The sequence below is a fragment of the Callithrix jacchus genome, chromosome 5 (genome assembly GCF_049354715.1).
Source record: "Callithrix jacchus isolate 240 chromosome 5, calJac240_pri, whole genome shotgun sequence".
Classification (NCBI taxonomy): Eukaryota; Metazoa; Chordata; class Mammalia; order Primates; family Cebidae; genus Callithrix; species Callithrix jacchus.
Window position 1 is genome coordinate 154517615 of NC_133506.1, and position 21461 is coordinate 154539075.

General features: G+C 33.0%; 1 protein-coding gene across 14 annotated transcripts in view; it reads left to right on the forward strand.

The window, feature by feature from the left end:
- NBEA (neurobeachin) overlaps positions 1–21461 on the forward strand; it is a 730940-nt gene that overhangs the window by 332047 nt on the left and 377432 nt on the right. For all 14 annotated transcript variants that reach the window (XM_078375287.1, XM_078375291.1, XM_078375289.1 and 11 more), the window contains one exon: positions 18292–18353. In XM_078375287.1, the coding sequence (XP_078231413.1) occupies positions 18292–18353 (62 nt within the window). The remainder of the gene's footprint in view (positions 1–18291; positions 18354–21461) is intronic.

Sequence of the window (21461 nt, forward strand, 5' to 3'; positions counted from 1 at the left end):
ATGGCATTTGTCCAGGAAAGGAATTTTGGATGTGACTCTAAAAACACAAAGAACAAAAGCAAAAACAGACAAATGGGATTACATCAAACAAAATCTTTTTCACAGGAAATAAAATAATCCGCAGTGAAGAAGTAATCTACAGAGTAGGAGAAAATATTTGCAAACTGTACATCTAACAAATAGTTAATATCCAAAAAATATAAGGAATTTAAGCCAGAAAACAAACAACTTGATTAAAAACTGGTTAGGAGAACTGAATAGACATTTCTCAAAAGAAGAAATACAAGTGCCAAGAGATGTATAAAAAATGATGTTCAATCACTAATCAGGGAAATGCAAATTAAAACCACACTAAGATATCACCTTTCTTTTTAAATATAAATATTATCAAAAAGATAAAAGATAATAAGTGTTGGTGAGGGTGTGGAGAAAAGGGACTCCTTACTCACTGTTGGCGGGAATGTGAATTAGGATAGCCATTGTGGAAAACAGAATCGAAGTTCTTCAAAAACCTAAAAACAGAAATACCATATGATCTAGAAGTTTTGCTACTGTACTGCTATATATATACTGTATTTACAAAGGAAATTGACTTAGTATGTCAAAGAGATATCTACACTCTCATGTTTATTGCAGGGTTGTTCACAATAGCTGAGGTACGGAATCAGTTTAAGTGTCCATCAACAGATAAATGGATAAAGAAAATATGATATATACACAATGGAATACTATTCAACCATAAAGAAGGAAATATTTCTTCTGCGATAGCATAGAAGAACCTGGGGACATTATTTTAAATGAAGTAAGCCAGGCAGAGAAAGACAAATATTGCATGATCTCACTCGTGTGGAATATAAAAAGTTGGACTCAAAGGAATAGAGAGTGGAGTGTTGGTTACCAGGGCCTAGGGTGGTTGGTTATGGAAGTTGGGGAGATACTGATCAATGGGTACAACATTTCAATTAGCTAAGAGGAATAATTTCAAGAAATCTGTAGTACAACTTGATGACTGTTGTTAACTATACAGTTATCCCATGCACAACTCAGTGTTTGAGGTCCTGACCACTCGTGCAGTTGACAATACCATATAACCTTTCAATTCCTCAAAACGTGACTACTAATAGCCTTCTAATTGACAGGAAGCCTTATTGAAAAACAAAGTAAATTAACACATTTTATATGTTAATATATACTGTATTGCTAAGAATAAGGTAGAGAAAAGAAAATGTTGTTAAGAAGATTATGAGAAGAGAAAATGTATTTACTATCCATTAAGTGGAAGTGAATCACCAGGAAGGGCTTCATCCTCATTACCTTTATGTGGAGTAGGCTGTGAAGGAGGAGAAACAAGAGGAATGGGTCTTCTTGTGGCTTGGGCAGCAAAGACGGAAGAAAATCCATATATGTGGACCCATGCAGTTTAAACCTGTGTCTTTCAAGGGTCAACTGTATTGTATTTTTGAAAAATACTATGAGAGTGGATAGTAAAGTGTTCTTACCATAAAAATAACTATGTGAGGTAGTGCATAAATTAATTAGCTCAATTTAGTCTTTCCACAATGTGTGTATACTTCCAAAAATGATATTGTACAAAATATACAATTTTTCTGCAACTTTTTAAATGAATAACAGTACTCCAAGGAGAAAATATCACAGTGTTGGATTTGGCAGTGTTATCTTGGATATGACACCAACAGTACAGGAAACAAAAAATAGACAAATTAAATGTCATGAAAATTTTAGATTTTTGTTGGTCAAAATGCAATATCAGTGGAGAAAATAAGTACCTGACAGAAAGGGAAAAAATATTTGTAAATCTTTTATCTAATAAGGGATTGTATCCAGAATATATAGAAATCTCCTAAAACTCCACGACAAAAAAAAACTCAAAAAAGCACAAAAGACTTGAATAGACATTTTTTCCATAAAGGACGTGTACAAATGGTGAACAAGCACATGAAAAGATACTCAGCACCACTAGTCATTAGGGAAATGCAAAGTAAAACCAGAATGAGATACCACCTCACACCGTTAGGCTGGGTACTATTTAAAAAATAAATAATAAAATAACAAAGGTTTGGCAAGGTTGTGGAACAACTTAAACCCTGTGAACTGTCGGTGGGATGTTCAATGGCACAGCTGATGTGCAAACCAGTTTGGCGGAGAAACTCACTCAAAACTACACAACTGCATGGAAGCTAATAACCTGCTCCTGAATGACTACAGGACAAAAGAAATGAAGGCAGAAATAAAGATGTTCTTTCAAATCAATGAGAATGAAGACTCAATCTATCAGAATCTCTGGGAAACATTTAAAGCAGCGTGTAGAGGGAAATTTATAGCACTAAATGGCCAGAAGAGAAATGAGGGAAGATCTACAATGGACACCTTAACATCACAACTAAAAGAACTGGAGGAGCAAGATCAAACAATTTCAAAAGCTAGCAGAAGACAAGAAATAACTAAGATTAGGGCAGAACTGAAGGACTTAGACACCAAAAACCCTTCAAAAAAATCAATGAATACAGGAGCTGGTTTTTGAAAAGATCAACAAAGTAGATAGATCGCTAGCCAAGCTAATAAAGAAGAAAAGAGAAGAATCAAATAGATGCAATAAAAAATGATAAAGGGGATATTATCACCAATCCCATGGAAACACAAACTACCATCAGAGAATACTATAAACACCTCTATGCAAATAAACCAGTAAATCTAGAAGAAATGGGTAATTCCCGGACACTTTCACCCGCCCAAGACTAAATCAGGAGGAAGTAGAATCCCTGAATAGACCAATACCAAAAAAAGTCCAAAACCAGACAGGTTCACAGCCAAATTCTACCAGAGGTACAGAGAGGAGCTGATATCATTCCTTCTGAAACTGTTCCAAACAGTACAAAAGAGGGAATCCTCCCTAACTCGTTTTGTGAGGCCAACATCATTCCAATACCAAAACCTGGCAGAGACATAACTAAAAAAGAAAATTTCAGGCATATATCTTTGATGAACATTGATGTGAAAATCCTCAGTAAAATACTGGCAAACCGAATTCAACAGCACATCAAAAAGCTTACCTGTCACAATCAAATCAGCTTCATCCCTGGGATGCAAGGCTGGTTCAACATACACAAATCTGTACATGTAATGCATCACATAAACAGATCCAAAGACAAAAACCACATGATTATCTCAATAGATGCAGAGAAGGCCTTTGACAAAATTCAGCAGCCCTTTATGCTAAACACTCTCAATAAATTAGGTATCAGTGGAACATATTTAAAGTAATAAGAGCTATTTATGACCAACCCACAGCCAGTAACATACTGATTGGGCAAAATCTAGAAGCATTCCCGTTTGAAAATTGGCACAAGAGAAGGATGCTCTCACCACTTCTATTCAGCATAGTATTGGAAGTTCTGTCCAGGACAATCAGGCAAGAGAAAGAAATAAAGTGTGTTTAATTAGAAAAAGAGGAAGTCAATTTGACTGTATTTGCAGATGACATGATTGTATATTTAGAAGACCCCATCATCTCAGCCCAAAACCTCCTTAAGCTGATAAGCAACTTCAGCAAAGTCTCAGGATACAAAATCAATGTGCAAAAATCACAAGCATTCCTATACACCAAAAGCAGGCAGAGAGACAAGTCATGAGTAAACTCCCATTCAAAATTGCTGCAAACAGAATAAAATAACTAGGAATACAAGTAACAAGGGATGTGAAGGATGTCTTCAAGGAGATCTACAAACCACTGCTCAAGGAAATAAGAGAGGACACATTTCATGCTCATGGAAAAGAAGAATCAATATTGTGAAAATGGCCATACTGCCCAAAGTAATTTATAGATTCAATGCTATCCCCATCAAGCTGCCATTGACTTTCTTCATAGAATTGGAAAAAAACACCTTAAATTTCATGTGGAACCACAAAAGAGCCCAGGTAACCACAACAATCCTAAGCAAAAAAAAAGATTCCCTATTTAATAAGTGGTGTTGGGAAACTGGCTAGCCATATGCAGAAACCTGAAACTGGATCTCTTCCTTACACCTTATACAAAAATTAACTCCAGATAGATTAAAGATTTAAATATAAGACCTAACACCATAAACACCCTAGAAGAAAACCTAGGCAATACCATTCAGGACATAGGTATGGGCAAGGACTTGATGACTAAAACACCAAAAGCAATGACAACAAAAGCCAAATAGACAAATGGGATCTAATTAAACTAAAGAGCATCTGCACAGCAAAAGAAACTATCAATTGAGTGAACCAGCAACCAACAGAATGGGAACAGATTTTTGCCATCTCCACATCTGACAAAGGGCTGATATCCAGAATCTACAAAGAACTTAAACAAATTTATAAGAAAAAAGCAACCCCATCAAAAAGTGGGTGAAGGATATGAACAGACAATTCTCAGAGGGAGACATTTATGCAGCCAATAAACATATGAAAAAAACCTCATCATCACTGATCATTAGAGAAATGCAAATCAAAACCACATTGAGATGCCATCTCACGCCAGTTAGAAAGGCAATCATTAAAAGATTAGGAAACAACAGATGAGGAAAAATAGGAACACTTTTACACTGTTGGTGGGAGTGTAGAGTAGTTCAACCATTGTGGAAGACAGCGTGGCAATTCCTCAAGGATCTAGAACTAAGAATAACATTTGGCCTAGCAATCCTATTGCTGGGTATATACCCAAAGATTATAAATCATTTTATTATAATGACACGTGCACACGTATATTCATTGCGGCACTGTTCACAATGGCAAAGACTTGGAACCAACCCAAGTGCCCATCAATGATAGACTGGATAAAGAAAATGTGGCACATATATACCATGGAATACTATGTAGCCATAAAATGGATGAGTTCATGCCCTTTGTAGGGACATGAATAAGGCTGGAAACCATCATTCTCGGCAAACTGACACAAGAACAGAAAACCAAACACCATATGTTCTCATTCGTAAGTGGATGTTGAACAGTTAGAACACGTGGACACAGGGAGGGGAGCATGACACACTGGGACCTGTTGGGGGGTGAGGAGGGCTAAGGCAGGGATAACTGGGTTGGGGGGTAGGGGAGGGATAGCATGAGGAAAAATACCTAATGTAGATGACGTGGTTCTGGTTGCAGCAAACCCCCGTGGCACATGTTTACCTAGGTAGCAAACCTGCACATTCTGCACATGTGTCCCAGAACTTAAGGTATATATATAAAAAAGAAAAATTGCATGCTGTGTAATGTGTAACATCTACTCATGATAAACTACATGGAATCTTCAAGAAACTAAGCTTGAAATTAATGTCGGCTTTTATTATACTTTCTGGGATATTAACGCACAGTAGAGAAATACGTAAACAATATGAGAAAAAAATGAAATTGGAAAACTTTTAAAAGGAAATACATTGCTTAGCAGTCATACTATAGTGATTAAAATTTCCAACCAATTTATATACTTATTACGCACACTGTAGTTCCTAAATATGAATAAACTTCAAGATAGTAGCCTGAGATTATTCAGTAGCTGATGGCTCTCTTTCCATCCTCAGGTTCCTCTAAGGAAAGTTCCCATTTTTTAATTTAATTCTGATTCTTTTAAAATATAAAATAGATTATACGTTTTGTAATATTAGATTACATATTTAAAGAAAACTTCAGAGAGCTGTTTACTTTTTCCCTCTGTTTTAACAGAATAATGGAAAGCATGCATGCAGAACAATAGCAGTGCAATGTAAGCATCTGTGGCCCTAGGTGGCAGGGATATAGACAGAATATAGGAGATACCTATCTGTAAAAATTCAGCTAGTTACGGACAAGATTCAGCAAAGCTGGTACTTAACCTTAACACTGCTTTATTTCCAACTATGTTCTTAAAACAAAATGTGGTAACGTAAAAATACAGCACACACACAAAAACACAAGGTGGATGACATGTTGGTCAGGTTTAAACCTGGCAGAGATCAGGTATTAAGGGAAATAAAGACATCAGAGAGCCAGAAAAACTCATATTTGTTCATGACTTATTAAAAATTAGAGTAAAACAGCATATGCAAATGAGGGTGGAATGCAGGGATCAGTGACTTTGCCAAATACACAAATTCTAGAGGAAAGGAAGAACCATAGATTCTAGTCATTCTTGAAAAAACTGTGAACAGAAAGGGACAAAATCAAAATATAATTTAGGGTTGGGTGTGGTGACTCAAACCTATTTGGGATTATAATCCCAGCACATTGGGAGGCTGAGATAGGCAGATCACTTGAGGCCAGGAGTTCAAGGCCAGTCTAGCCAACATGGCAAAACCCCACCTCTACTAAACAATACAAAAATTAGCCTGGTGTGTTGGTGTATGTCTGTAATACCAGCTACTCAGGAGGCTGAGGCAGGAGAATCGCTTGAACCTAGGAGGCAGAGGTTTCAGTGAGCCAAGATTGCACCACTGCACTCCAGCCTGGTAGACAAGAGCATAACTCTGTCTAAAAAAAAGATATACATAGATAGATAGATACACATATATATGATTTAGAAATAGTCAGTAGCGTACAAGGGTTAAATAGAGTTTGAGTGTAGAAAGAATAAGATTGTATTGAACAAATTCAATAAGGATTTTATAAATTTGAACAATGAGAAAAAAAATCATTGAAAGGCAATTTTAAAGTATATAAAAGTGGCTTTATTTTCTCTACTATTTTATTGTGAATTTAACACATAGCAGTACAATGTAATTGACGATTTTATGTTCAAACCTAATCAATTCTTGATAAAATTACTACAAGCCTTTACTGGCCCATCATTTAACTGAAATATTTAAGGTCTACAAGATAAATCCCGTGAACTCACAAAAACAGATTCTATAAATGATTTGTCATCTTTATGCTATCACCAAATACTGCCTGTTGGTTACCCACTTTTCATTCTTGTTTGCAACTACATAATTAAAAAGAAATTTGATGCCTAAATAGCTAAAAACCAATACTTTTCCTTATCATTTCCTTTCTGCTATCATACATTTTCTCTTTGGTACAAGTTCAGCCCAGTAAGACCAGAAGGAAGGACTTAGAACCTGAGACACTAAAGCCAGAAAGAACTGTGTTTGCTTTAGCACAAGAATTGGCAAACTATTTCTTTGATGGGCCAAACATGCATACTTCAGGCTTTGCAACCATGTAGACTCTGTCATAGCACTCAACTCTGCCACTGTAGCATGGAAGTAGCTACAAACAATATATAAAATAACAAGCTCAGCTATGTTCTGATAAAACTTTCCTTATGAATACTGAAATTTGAATATTACGTAACTTTTAAGTATTATGAAATATTGCTTTTCTTCCTGTTTTTCCAGTAACTTTAAAATATTAAAATATTTTCAGCTCACAGGCCATATAAAAACAGAAGGTGGGCCAGCTCTGGAGAATTGATTTTCAGATGGCAGGTTGTGATTTAATAGATTCACAGTGTAATCAGTAAAGCAAGTCCTGGCCAATACTTTTTAATGTCATGCCATGCCATGCCATAGCATAGCATAGATGAGAGTATCACAGGGAGAGGAAGTACTATTTTGTAAAACGTTTGTTTCAGTTATGTACACTGGATCATGATAAAATGTATTGCTGTAGACTGTAATAAAAAAAGTTTTAAATCATTAATGTACTATTTACTAGCAAGGAAATTTAGTGTCAAGAATGTCAAGTGTCTTAGCTCAAGTTTACACAACCAGTTTGTAGAGAATATCTACACTAAAACTAGATATTCTGATTTTCAGTTCAGAGTTTGACTTAATTAAAACTTTGATTCAGACTAAATAATTCTGAAATACTCATAAAGTTGCCTCATTCTGAGAGCTCAGGATAAACCCTAACATTCAAATATTTAGAGGAATGTAAAAACGAACCGGTTTATTACTGACATTCAGATTATTGGTAATAGTCACCTAATTTGAGTTTAAAACAATACCATGAATTAGAAAGTATACAGGCAGACTTTTTCCTGGACCTTAATCTGTGCTGTCCAGATAGGTTGTTTCTTGCTCTCTAGTTTCAGACTGTGAGGTCAGGCCCAGGGCATGTCAACTTTGACCATCAGTCTCCAGTCTTTCCTTCTCAGGTATCAAAACACAATTTTTCCCATTACAGATGCTCCTTAATTAGGAAGACTTACCACAACGTAAGTGGACACTGGATCACAAGAGAAATAAGCCAGCAAGAACTAACTCTTGCTGAAAAAGCCTGAGAAAAATAAGCTGAGGGAATGGACATTTCCTGAGACATAAACCTGGAGAAGTTATTCATTTCCCCTGTCTGCCCATCATGAGTGTGTCAGGTTGATTTTTTAAAGGACAACTTTAACATATAAGAATATTTTATAATTTATAACTTATTTGGACTTTGTTTTAGTAGAGATTTTATTTGTGTGCATCTATCTAAATTAATTTATAGGGATTTACATGTTGTATTACCCATACCTGAAAGGTTGTTCTCTTTACTCAGTAGGATTGTTCTCATTATACAAAGTCCAACAAAGTATATTTTTCTGATGAAACATATTTTTAAGCTTATACACTATTTACTTAAAACGTTTATACAGGTAATTTCAACAGCAGTACAATGAAACATTTTAACTGAAAAATATTCTCATATTAAGTGTGCCTTCCATTTACATATTTGTTTTGTTATAGAGAGAATTTCTGAGGCTCTACATCCTCTCATGTAAAAGATGTTTAAATTAATTTTAGTAGATTTTCTTTTATAAATTGAATAATATTTTTATAATTATTGATCCAGGAATAATTCCTAAGTCAGTTTTTCACTAGAAATTAATAGTTGTTCATTATTTCAACTTAAATATTTCCTATTGGTATTTTTAAATTCCATCATTGTCTAATAATCACAGTAGGAATTACATTAATAACATCATTTAGCTGGCTTACCAAGTCAGAATCCTAAGAAGATTCTGAGATAATACTTGGTCTCATCTCAATAAGCTATCAGTTTACCTACCTATATACTCCATTAGAATTCAGGCTTCTCTAATACTTGGAACATAACTGTTTTATATTTGTTTCCTGGCCTATGGTAAGTATACACACTGCCTATAAAATCAAATCTTTGAATGCCTTTAATTCTTTAATTCTTGGAAATGACTGGGTTCTCTTTTTGACAGACTTTTTTTTGCCATTTATTTGATGCCATTTTTAGATTTCCTAATTCATCCAGTTTCAAAATATAACTCATTTGTAATAGATCTATGTCATATTATAATTGGATTCTAAGTAATAAAAGTACCATTTACTTTTACTTTATAATAGATTTAGTATTTTACACTAGAAGTGTTTTCTTTTTAATTACAAAGCAACTGGCTTCTTTATTGTGTCGTTATTGGACTGTGTTCTGGAATATGTCTCTTACGATCTGACCCTGAATTGTGGGGCATTGCAATTTGGATATAGGATTTTCTAGTTAGGCAAAATAATCTTGTTAATTAAATGACATGTAATTTTTTGTATTTGTATATCGTCTTTGGCATACTATCCCAATAAATTATTCCTTGGATTGAATCATATACTTATAATAATTTCTGTGGCTTTTGAGAATATCTTCAATGTTATAAAATTTAAGGAAATTCTAAGAAATTCTAGGATCCTATTTCATTCCTAAGAATGAATGAAATTGCACTGATTTCTCATAGCTAATATTTTGTTTTAAATGAAGGATTGATTCAGTAAGAAAATTTGGCTTGGGTCGCATTTGAGAATGTATTGCTTTGAGCACAGATACGGAACTTGGTGAAGTCTAGTTTGTTTGTTTTTCAGGGTATTTTAACAATTTGGCTAATAATTATTGTACAAAGTTAATGTACTTTTGGAAATAAGTGAGGTTCACCTGACTGACCTCTACTTGAGCCTGCCTTAGCCTGAAACCATTTTTGGGGGGATTTATGCCTTAATTACAGTAATTATCAAATAATTTCCTTTTACCAATCATGTTTTTGTTTTTTGCCTTTGACTTTATGAATACATTTTTATGAAAAGAATTTTACATGATATATTTATTTAAGTATTTGAAAGATAAAACACCAGTGTTTTTTTTTCAATACAAAAATAAAGGACTTAAAGGTGTATGTAACTACAAAACTACCTAAAATTTATTTATATTTGTGAACTTGTAATTATTAAATATATTTATTTGAGAGTTTAAATAAAAGAACATCAGAATTTATGTAGTTTGAAACTATAACTATACAGATTGTACATGTAAAATACTATGCTCAAAAGGATTTATATTTTATAGAATATAAATTATTTTTAATATGGAAGCATTACTATATCCATTTTTACCTAAATATAATCACTTATGTAATGTAATCATATGACTAACTTGGTATGTTTCCTCTTCTTTTGATTATTGCTATTTCTTGAAATTATTTATACATGGTTAAAACATATGTTTCATTCTTAATAATCATTTAGCACCAGAGTCTTTCTTGAGCAGTGTTAAAATTTGAACCAGACGTAAGTCAGTAGTTCTAGAATTTAATTGAGGCTTTTGAAATTTCAAGGAGCTCAGGGAAATGAAGAAAGTTGTTGCAGAGGAGTGATATGGAAATAACAATTGATTCTATAATTAAATTTAACCCAAAGAGAATTGCAAGATCCAGATGATTTATGGTAGCGAAAATGTCTGTTATTTCCCTTATTTTATCCGTATTCATTGCTCTTGTGATTATATTAGGAAGTCAAGAAAAGGGCAAAACACTCAGGTCAGTCACCTTCTATAGTAGAAATTTGAGTTACTACTGTGAATAAAAGTTTCTCATGCAATTTCAGAAACAAATATTTAATGTTATTTGGAGATGTACTTTATTGTAATTTAGTACAGTATTTTTTAGACTCTTACATAAATCTATATTTGTAGTCCTTATCTCTGTAACTGGTTTCTTAGCTTTTTGAGGCCAAAGCCTGTAACATTTCTGGATTTCTTATAGATTCTTATAGATAGTGCAAGGCCTACAGCGGTGATGTAATTATAGTTCCTTAAATAAATTTGTAAAGCATCAATTAAAAAAAGAGTAAAGTGTTTCACAGATAATAGATGTTAATAATATTGGTAATAATACCATTAGCATATTCTTTTCAGCTCAGCTCATATTAAAATCAGATCACTAGTTTAAATCTATATAGCAACCATCATTATAGATTTTTTGTATTATAATCTGTCATTTTGTAGAACAGTTATCTCTGAGTGTTATAAACTTCAATTCTGGCATTTTGTAAAAAATTCTCAGCAGAAGCAAAACTCTAAAAAAGAAAAAAATATTCACAGTAAGATTTCTAGGCTGTTATCAACACAAGGCCAAAAAAATAGAAAGTTTATTTCAATAATTCAATCAAAATGATTATTTGGGTATTGTGTAACTCACACTTAACTTTGTTTCTGAGCAATCTAAACATTCTAGGTTTACAATTTAAAAGCACTTAGTCAACTGTTCTCATATGGAAATTGATTTTTAGTTCTTCCAAACATCTGAAATTTCTATAAGAAAGTGAGTAATATCAAATTACTTTGAAATTGCAATTAAAATTAATAATATTAATTTCTTTATCAATCTTCCAGAATATCTCATGTAACATAATACCACTGATTTCTGACTTTTGACAAGCCAGATGCATTTTGCAATTCAAATATTTTGGATCTAAGAAAGGTAATAAGTGCATATATTTCATAGTGTCTCCAGGAAAGGCTTGGAGAACTCCCTAGTAAAACACATGAACATGCCTACAGTAATACATATGAATTTTGACCCTAAATAGAATAACAATTGTAAATAGCATCACATTACTCAGAGGAGATTTTGCTGATAATTGAATTTGTGATAATCTTACAAGAAATCTTTCCATTTTCAGAGTGTTCTGGGTTTCCAAATTATAGAGTATCATGGATGTACAGCTGAAATAATTGCCCCTGCAATTTTTATTACCTATAGATGTATAAGTGTGTGTATGTGTGCATATGTTTGTCATCTCTTTTTCCTTTTCTCTTACACATTGGTGCTCATGCACAGATATACACACACACAACACACACATGCACGTACACACACACCTTGGGATGAGCAAATAGTTTTCTTGGAAGACAGCCACACTTCATTTGTTTATATATTGTCTGTGGCTGCCTTTGTACTGCGTGGCAGAGTTCAGTGATTGTGACAGAAACTTACAGCCACCAAAGTCAAAAGTATTTACTATCAGGGCCTTTACAGAAAAAGTTTGCTGTCCCCTGATATATCTGGTATATCCAGAGACTTAAGTTTTGTTCCTATTTTAAAGACAGTAAGACTGCCAAAAGTTTGTGATAACTTAGTTTTCAGTGAACTAAAGAAATCAATGAATGCATGAACTCTCACTGTCTCTACAGAATTTTGAAGGGTTTTTTTTTCATTAAAATTTGTAATCTAAATATGAATGTAAGCTGTATTGGCTTAATTATATTTAAATAAGCTTTTTAAAATAGGCTTTTCCTAGTCAAAAAACTTAATTTTATTATCATTTTAAGTTAATTTTAGAGTTTATTTCTGATATAGTTTTAAAATGAAATACTTGAGAGAACACATAGGCAAACCTTAAAGTATACTATTAACATAGTAACTGATACTACCTATATACATCTTAATATTAGTTTTAGCGATAATAAAAATTTAAGCCATTCTTTTTATTTCAAAAAATGTTTCATGTTGATTTTTGTTTGTTTTATTGGGTTTGTATTAGAAAGCCACACTAATTGCTTGTTTTGCCAGGTTTAGATCTTAATAAGTTCAGATGACTTACATGGCAACATTGAAAGTAAATTTTACAGAGAGGGAATAGGAAGGTAATTTCATGTTTCAGGTTAAAAAAGCAAATTCGTAGGAAATATGAGAAATGGCTGCTATGCAGATAGAGTTGTAGAAGGATTACAGGGGTCTGAAAGACACTCTTTATGGCAATACCCTGTGTCTTAGAATGCTTCACAATACCATGGGGAAAGTGTAGAGAACAGAATTTGAAGAGTACACCACTGAAACTAAGGCAAATCAAGCATGGTGGACCTACAGAATTTCTTTCCACATCTATAGTTATTCAACATTTGTTACTGAAATGAAACTATTTCAGTGCCATTCAGCTCTACCAATTTGGGGATTTTTAAAAGTTAGGAATAGGCTGGGCCTGGTGGCTCAGCACTTTGGGAGGCCCAGGTGGGTGGATTGGTTGAGCTCAGGAGTTCAGATCAGTTTGGGTAACATGACAAAACCCCGTCTGCACCAAAATTAACAAAAATTAGCCACTATTCTCCAGCCTGGGTGACAGAGCAAGATTTTTTCTCCAAAACAAAAAAGATTAACAATTATTAGAAGATTGACTAAAAACTAGTTAATCCTGGGCATATTTGATTTTTAAAATTCGGCTTGTCAGTATAGTCATGTCTATTGAATGGAAAATAAATTGGAATCTTTTATTTTAAGGAGAAATCTTGTCTGGAATGAAACTCATCACTTTTCCTTGTGCAAACTTGCTTCTTCATTTGCTTTCCTTATCTCTGTTAAAGTTATCATCATCACACTCTGATGGTTTCTTTACCCTGCCCCAAAATAGTTGTTAAAATAGTTGTCTGAAATATTTTGTCTCAGTCCAGAATGCCTTTCAAATCTGTCTCTACTTGCATTGCCACCATCTTGAGTGCAAGCTTTCATTTGTGTAACTATTTGTTACTAATTTCTTCCTATACTGCTGACAGTAAGTGGTCCTTCTAAAATAGAGCTGATTCTGTCTGCACCGTGCTTAAAATCCTGTAGTGCCTCCCTGGTGATGACAAGATAGTATGCCATCTATGGCTCTACCTCCTGCCTACCTCTCTGTCTTCATTTCCATTCTCTTCATTTCATCCTTCACACCCTGCAGTATAACATTCCAACTCCACTTTGCTGACTATTGCATGCTTCTTTATATCTCAGACATTTCTCTGTCACCTGGAATGACCTTCCCTTCTTTCCCTTTTTAGCTTAGATAGGCTGGGCAGTATCCAACTCAAATGTCACATTCCCCAGTACTTCTCTTAGATACAGTTGCTTGCTACCCTTCCTGTGCTTCTCACACTGCATTCTCTATGAACCTGCTAGGATTGTCTGTCATGATTATTTACTTACATTACCTGCCCTATATCTCACTTAGTACCTGCCATGGTGTCAGGCACATTAGACAATATGCTTGGTAAATGCTTTGGAATGAATTGGGATCTTATTCTAAAACATGACGTTCTTATTTTTTCTCAAAATCTTTTGTTCTCTACAGTTGATAGTGAATGATGATTTATAGATTTATTGATTCAAGTAATATTTATTGATAATATATTCAAAGCACTTTGTCAGTCTCCTCTCTTGGATCCTTACTTAAAGAAAACTTTGACATTTAAAAGATGAGTTCCATATAAGAGCATGATTTCTTGCTTGTCACTAGAACCTGTAATATTAATCTCCCACTATGAAGAATATTCAGCAAGAGATGGAATTTTGAACAGTACTTTAAAGCTTTAGGACCCTTTTAACTGGGTGTTCAATTCAAGAGGTGTAAAAAGTTAGACCCACAGATTGACGCAAAAGAGTCTGACAGTTTTTGATTAAAACAATATTATTGTACCTTTTAGTAGTGTTCATGTTAAAGATAGCATTGTCCCAAAGGCCAGGCTTCTAACTTTATGCTCATTTTGGGGATTTCTTATCTGGTTTATTATTTGTGGCAGTGTTTTGTTTTATTTTGTTTTTTAACATGGAGGGAGTGTCGTTCTGAAAGAAGAAATTAACGTCCTACCCCTAGTAGGTGTGAACCCAAAAGAACTGCCACGTTTTTTGGATAATGGTTTACTCAACTATATCTGTTTCATTTACTGCCTGGATCTGGACCACCTCAAGTTTGTCCAACTGTATCTTCTCAGGTATTTGCATCTTAGCCACTCAGTGAGCCTACTTCCTCTTTCAACAATATAGTTCATAATATATTCAGAAGTTCTTAATGAACGGTTTCCTTACTGTTAGACTATCTCCCAAATATACAGGGCTCTTTCCTCATAGGCCCTCACACATGTATGGTCTGCGTTCTAGGTGTTCATTTCATACTGGTAAACTGTATGGTTTGCAGTACTGAATGAGTAATTCTGGTTAGAATATTCATTCCAGTGAACATATATTTTGTGTTGTAAATATTCTGTTACTTTGTCCAGACTCCTAACTATATTTTTGTTGAGGAGGCACATGTATACGGCTCCTTTGGGGGCTACTTCTTAATTAACAAGGCACAGACTGGCATGATAGAATAGGGATGATAGAAACAGTCCTTAGTATAATTTCTCCAATTTTATAATTTGCTTTAAATTATTTTTTTGATCTTTCAAAACCATGTATAATTTTCTTTCAATCTATCTTCGTTTTTTACCCTAGCCGTCCAGTCTCACTTTTAAACACCCTTATAGTCTATTCATCCATCTCCCAAACTATAAAGGTTTTTTTCAGATTTTCTGTTTGTTCTCTGTTTCCTGTGTACTTTTTGCTTAAGCTATTGCTTTTTGTCCCCAGGTCTGCCTACAATAAGCTACTTTCACCAAGAAAACTGTCAAAATCATTCAACTTTGATCACTGTGACCCTTCTCATAATCATGTATTGCCATCTTATGAATGCCAAACTATTTATCTAGCTCTGCATCCAACAGAATGGGCTTTGAGTTAGATGACTTGAATTTGGGTCCCAATGCTGCCACTTACTAGATGAAACACCTTTGGCTAGCCACCAAATCTTTTTAATTTTTATGTATCAAATGATGTAATAATAGCTAGTTTAAAGAGTTACTCAGAGATTCAAATGAGACAGCATATATATGTTATTCATAAATGATAAAGCTCTATATAAATTTGATATAATCAATTTGAATTAAAATATGGACACTTGGGAAGGTATAAACAACAACCTATTTATTACTGTAAACTCCTTAGTATTAACACTATATTTTGCTCATAAGTGGAGATCTCAAATTAGTTACTTTGATTATGAATTTCCTGCCAAATACAAAAAGGAAACACTCAAATTTTTTGAGACATACACTTGTAAAATATTTGTCTTATGCATATGCAACATAAGAGTTACTTATAGCATCAGTCAGTGGTTGTATGTTCATTATCTCTAGTAAAACATTGAGTTAACTTCTTTTTTTTTTAATAATACTTCCAACCAAAGCGATGATGTAATTTTGAAGCTAGATATGTCTTTCAACTTTGCCTCTGATTGTGTTCTCATTGTCAAGTTTGGTTTTTCCTTTTTCCTTCTGTCCAAAACTAATTAGACAAAACACGTTAGTAAAGATGTGAGGTTCTGTGGACTTGAAATCACAATGGCCTTTTACACAATACTGAGAGCACTGTTTACAAATTGTAATTTTGCTATTGTATCAGTTTTTGTCATTCCATGAGGCATTTGTTTTTATTTCTCTTGTGATGGAATAATAGTATCTGTAAAAACCATAAATGTTCTTGTTAAATGGGGTTTTTAAAATAAGTTTATTTAAAAATTGGCCTCTGAGAAATGAATGTAATTTCATGCTTTTTCTAATTTTACTCCAATTTGTTACATATTTAAAAACTCATATACAGAATGTATGTTAATAATTCTTTATATCAAAGCTCTATTGTCTAAATTTACATGAGTTTAATTGTGATCATTGGCCTTTTACTTGTTTTTTCTTTGTCAGAATGCAAATCGTTGAGTAGCCAACAGGTGATAAATGTCCTGTTAATCTTTCTGACTCTCTAGAATGTGAGAATGCTCACAGTTACGCCACTTGTCTCTTAAAGGAGCTTCTCACATCTGCCTCTTACTTCATTAGTTAACCGTCTGCCCAAAGATCTGTCAAGATGGAATGCTAGTACCTTTTTATAGCTTGTTCTGTTGGTCTGTACAGTAAGGAGATAGGATCGTTCGCAAAATGGGTACAAAAGGGTATTTATTCACTACCTACAATAAATATACATGCTAGTGTCTAGAAGGCATTTGAGACTGTTTATTGAAATTACCTTAAGAAACAAAAACAACCAGTTTCACTTCGACTTTCCACTTAGCAACAAATAATGTTAGGACCATGGACTTTCTTACCGTATGAGGCTTTTACTAATCACATTTATCATCAAAGGAAGAGAAATGTCAGTATTTGTAAAAACTATTAATTGAATGTTCTAGTTACATAGAGGTTTTTTTTGAAAGAGGAAAAGGTTTATTTATTTACTTTAATTTTAAAAACAGTGAAAAACTTTAGAAAATATTTTTATATTGCCAAACATCGTAATTAACATGCACTTAACATTGTTATTAATACTTGATTATCTCATTCTCTATGTTGGCACTTTGAAAAACTAGCAATTAAGATCTGCTTTCTCATCATATACATTGTTATACAGCAGTCAAACTTGTAATTGGAAAAAGTCTTGATAACTTTTCATCCATACACATAATAAGAATTAATGTTTAAACTGTTTATAAGAAGAATACATTCTTTACCTGTAGAATGGGAATAATAATAATACTATGTCACAGAGTATAATGATCATTGAGACCACACACATAAGGCACTGTGCAAATGTGTTAAATATTGCCCAGCATGTAGTAAGTGATCAATGAGTAGTAGTCATCGTTACATAGACAATATTACATTCCATTTTTTTTCTTTTATTATCTATTTGGGGAGATTGGAAGCACAACAGTAAAATATTTCATAAGCATTGCTTGATATGTTAATCATACCTTCTTTTTTATTTATAAAATCATTTATTAATTAATAAGCTATGGGAATTACCTATTTGTAAACTAATTTTGCCTTTTGGAATAAAATTTAGGCAGATCTTCAATGATTATTGTTCTCTGCTCCAGGAGACAACCATATAACAAATATAATTGGAGTAATAGCAGCTCTACCTAGTTCATCAATTTCAATAACCTTCCCCACCTTGTTTAAATGTAAGAAATGCCTCAACAAAATAAGCAACCAAAGCATGAAGTCAGTTTTTGAGTATTTTCACATAATCTTTTATGTCTGAATAATTTTAAATTATTGTTAAAAATGTATGCTAGGTAAACATTTTCTTTCAATTTGCCTTAGGAATTCTATTATAAAGAAAGTTTTATTTAAATAAATTAAAATTATATAATGAATTAACTCGGAATGATGATTTCTACCTTTGTAATTTCATTTTGTTTTAACCTTTCTTTATTGTAGGCCTTGTTTGTATGAAGTCCAGCACATCTGTGGTTGAGCTTGTTATGCTGCTTTGTTCTCAGGTACAAAATCTCATTCACTCAATTACATTAATATATGAGGATTTTTGTGATTGATAATAAGAAGTATGTGCATATATATGTGTATGTTTATATATTTTTTAAAACTTCCATTATCCCTTAGATACAGAAAATAATTTATGTTGACTTATATTAGTATATAGATGATCTTACCATGTAAATACTTATTCTTTCTCTCCCTTCTTTTATTCTTTTTAGCAGTATTGTTCTCCTACCCTTTCAATTCTTCCATTGTTTCCTACTGTATAATAGAATACATATATAAACATAATTTATAATTTTGAAATATATTATTAATGACATTGTTTCTTCTTCTCTATATTTGAGATAATGAAAAGTCAGTTTTTTCATTCCATATCCAAAGTATATGATACAGCTTATTAGTAAATGGTCTTTGATATAAGACTTTCTTGCTTTCCCTTTTTTAAGTCTAATTTGTATATGTCAGTATAAATTCTAAAAATCTACTTGAGCTCTTTATCTTTAATAGTCAGAAGCACAGATAAATGGTAATTGTTGGGTATTGTTTCTTCTTGACAATTACAGGAAACTAAAAATAAACGTAAACAGTTTCTGATTACTTTAATAGGAAACTATTGATCTTCTCAGCAGCTCTATCAAGTCTCCTAGCAATCCTGATTATAATATTAGTGTTAAATATTTTATAGGATCAGTCTGAAAAAAGAGTTTGTGTGTTTTTGTAATAAGCAGTTATTACCTTTATTCGTAGTTTCTCCAATAGATAGAAAGGAACATACATCTAAGCTATTGCTAATTACTGGCCTAAGATTTGCCTTAAACCACAGCTAACTCGCAAACAAACAGCAATATGAATTCAAGTGATCCTTTAAAACATCAGCATAACTGAAGAAAACAAAGAAACAACTTACCAATTGATTTTCAGTTTTCAGGTTTACTTTCTTCAAGAATATATTCCCAGGAAAATCATTAGGCCCATTGTCCCCTTTATAGCCAAGAACATTATTGAAAAGGAAGAGGTTAAAGAAAACAATATCCCTGGCAGGAGGTCATCTGCAGGCCATTTGAAAATTTTGTCACCTACTGTTGAAGTCCTGAGTTCGAGAGACTATCTGGACCTTTTCTATTCATGATGATGCACAGCTCTGTAAAACGCTTTTATGGAAAAATGGCTTAGAATTTCTTCCTTCATAGCCCTGTGTTTCACTGCAGTTCAGAGAACTAAAGAGGAATGTAGCATTAAGATCTGGTGTCTTTGATGGCCTCATCATCTCATCATAGGTTTAACATTACTCATTTGCTGGCTCCAGGAATTCCTGCCATTAAGGGCCCTAGAGATGAAACTTTGCCTCAGATATTGATTGAAAGGAAGAGTGAGAAATTTAAGCTCTCTATGCAGTGCACTTTCTTTCAATGTTTCAGCAAAGCAATATTGTAAACATGCCTCTCAATTTGATTTTTAAGTTGAATTTTTTAAATAATTCAGTGTTTTTAAATATTTCAAGTGTTTATTTGATGAAATGTACCTTATTTAAGTAACTTAAAAATATATGCTTATTCTTTAAAATAGCTCCCAGTTGTTTTTATTTTCTGCTTAACTGAAATATTGCTTTCCACTAAATATTTCTAATGAAACAAATAATCCTCCTTTATTCAGGTGGAAGAAGTTTACCATTTTACTGTGAAATTTAGCTTATAGAACTGTCTTTGTAGATCATTAATTGCTTCATGAATGTTTAAAATCATGCCTTTAGTTGTAAGCACACACATACCAAAAAATGGACATGTCTTCAAAGTTTCTTAAAATAATGTGCCATTTCTCTATACTACTCAAATTCAAGGTAATTTATATCCTGTTTTCACTCAGGGCAACATAGCAGGGGCATACCTCTGAAAAGAGAAATAAATGCAGTTAATGATGCTGTGGAGATTGCTTGGCATGGCTCTCTCCAAAGCAGAGTTCTCCTAGAGCCCTTAATGCATCTCTTGTAGAATGAAGCACAGTCCCTGTAGAATTAGCACAGTTCTGTGGGCAGTGTTTGTGCCAATGCTGTAGGTAATCCTGATGAATCTTGAAAGCTGCAGAGTTCTGAGTTCTTTTTGTTTTGCTTTACAGATAGCCCTTTGTAAAAAAGGCTGAAAGCTCCATGTTACTACAATGAGCTTTATGAATATTAATACTAATAAAAATACTTCAAAATCTGAATGAGTAACTTTGTTACTTTCTTGATATGCTATATATATTTTTTTCTACAGTGAGAAATCCAACTAAGATCTTTAATATTGTGATTTAATGCTGGTTGGAATAAGTTAGAATTCTGTAACTAGAATTTTTACTGTATTTATTTGCATAAAATATGCTTTTCTTTTTTCAAATTTAGATGAACCATTGAAAGATAAATTTTTTTGAGAGGCTTAGAGACTAGGCAGCTAAGATTTAAAAAGGAAATAAAAATGCAATATTGGTTTTTTATTGGATTTTGTTTTTCTTTGCTACAACACATTAGATGGCTTTTATTTTTATGCTTCTAATTTTCATTTTGGAAATTTCCTGTTAGCAACTACATATTATTAAGGATATTAGCTTTTCCGTCTTATCTGAGCTCTTGAATAAACTTACTGTTGCTAATAGTTTGTGCCCAAAATATGGTCTAAATTTACATGAGATCATATTACAAGTGTCTGAAGGTACTTGTCAAGGATAATTCAGTTCATATGGGCAAACTTTTAAACTCCAAGGGATATACCGTCCAGTCTACCCCCCAGTGTAATTTTACATCTTCTTGGAAAATGTATTTAAGTCTTAGAATAAGCTGTTAGTATTATCATTATGATATATTTATCATCCCACAAATAGCCACATTTTTAGCTATTCTGGATTTTTTTCTGATATAGATCTTATGATACAAATATAATTTAAGAATAAACTATTTAGTCTTCTTCACTTTTAATTTGTATTAAAGTTTCTGTTAGTAGCATATAAAAGTTGTTTTCATATCACTTTGAAGTGAAATGAACTAAATTAAAAAAAATCAATATCAAATCAATGCTTGATTAGGGAATGCAGTGTCTCGTTCTTCTACAGGTTCTTCAGCATATCACAGATCTGAT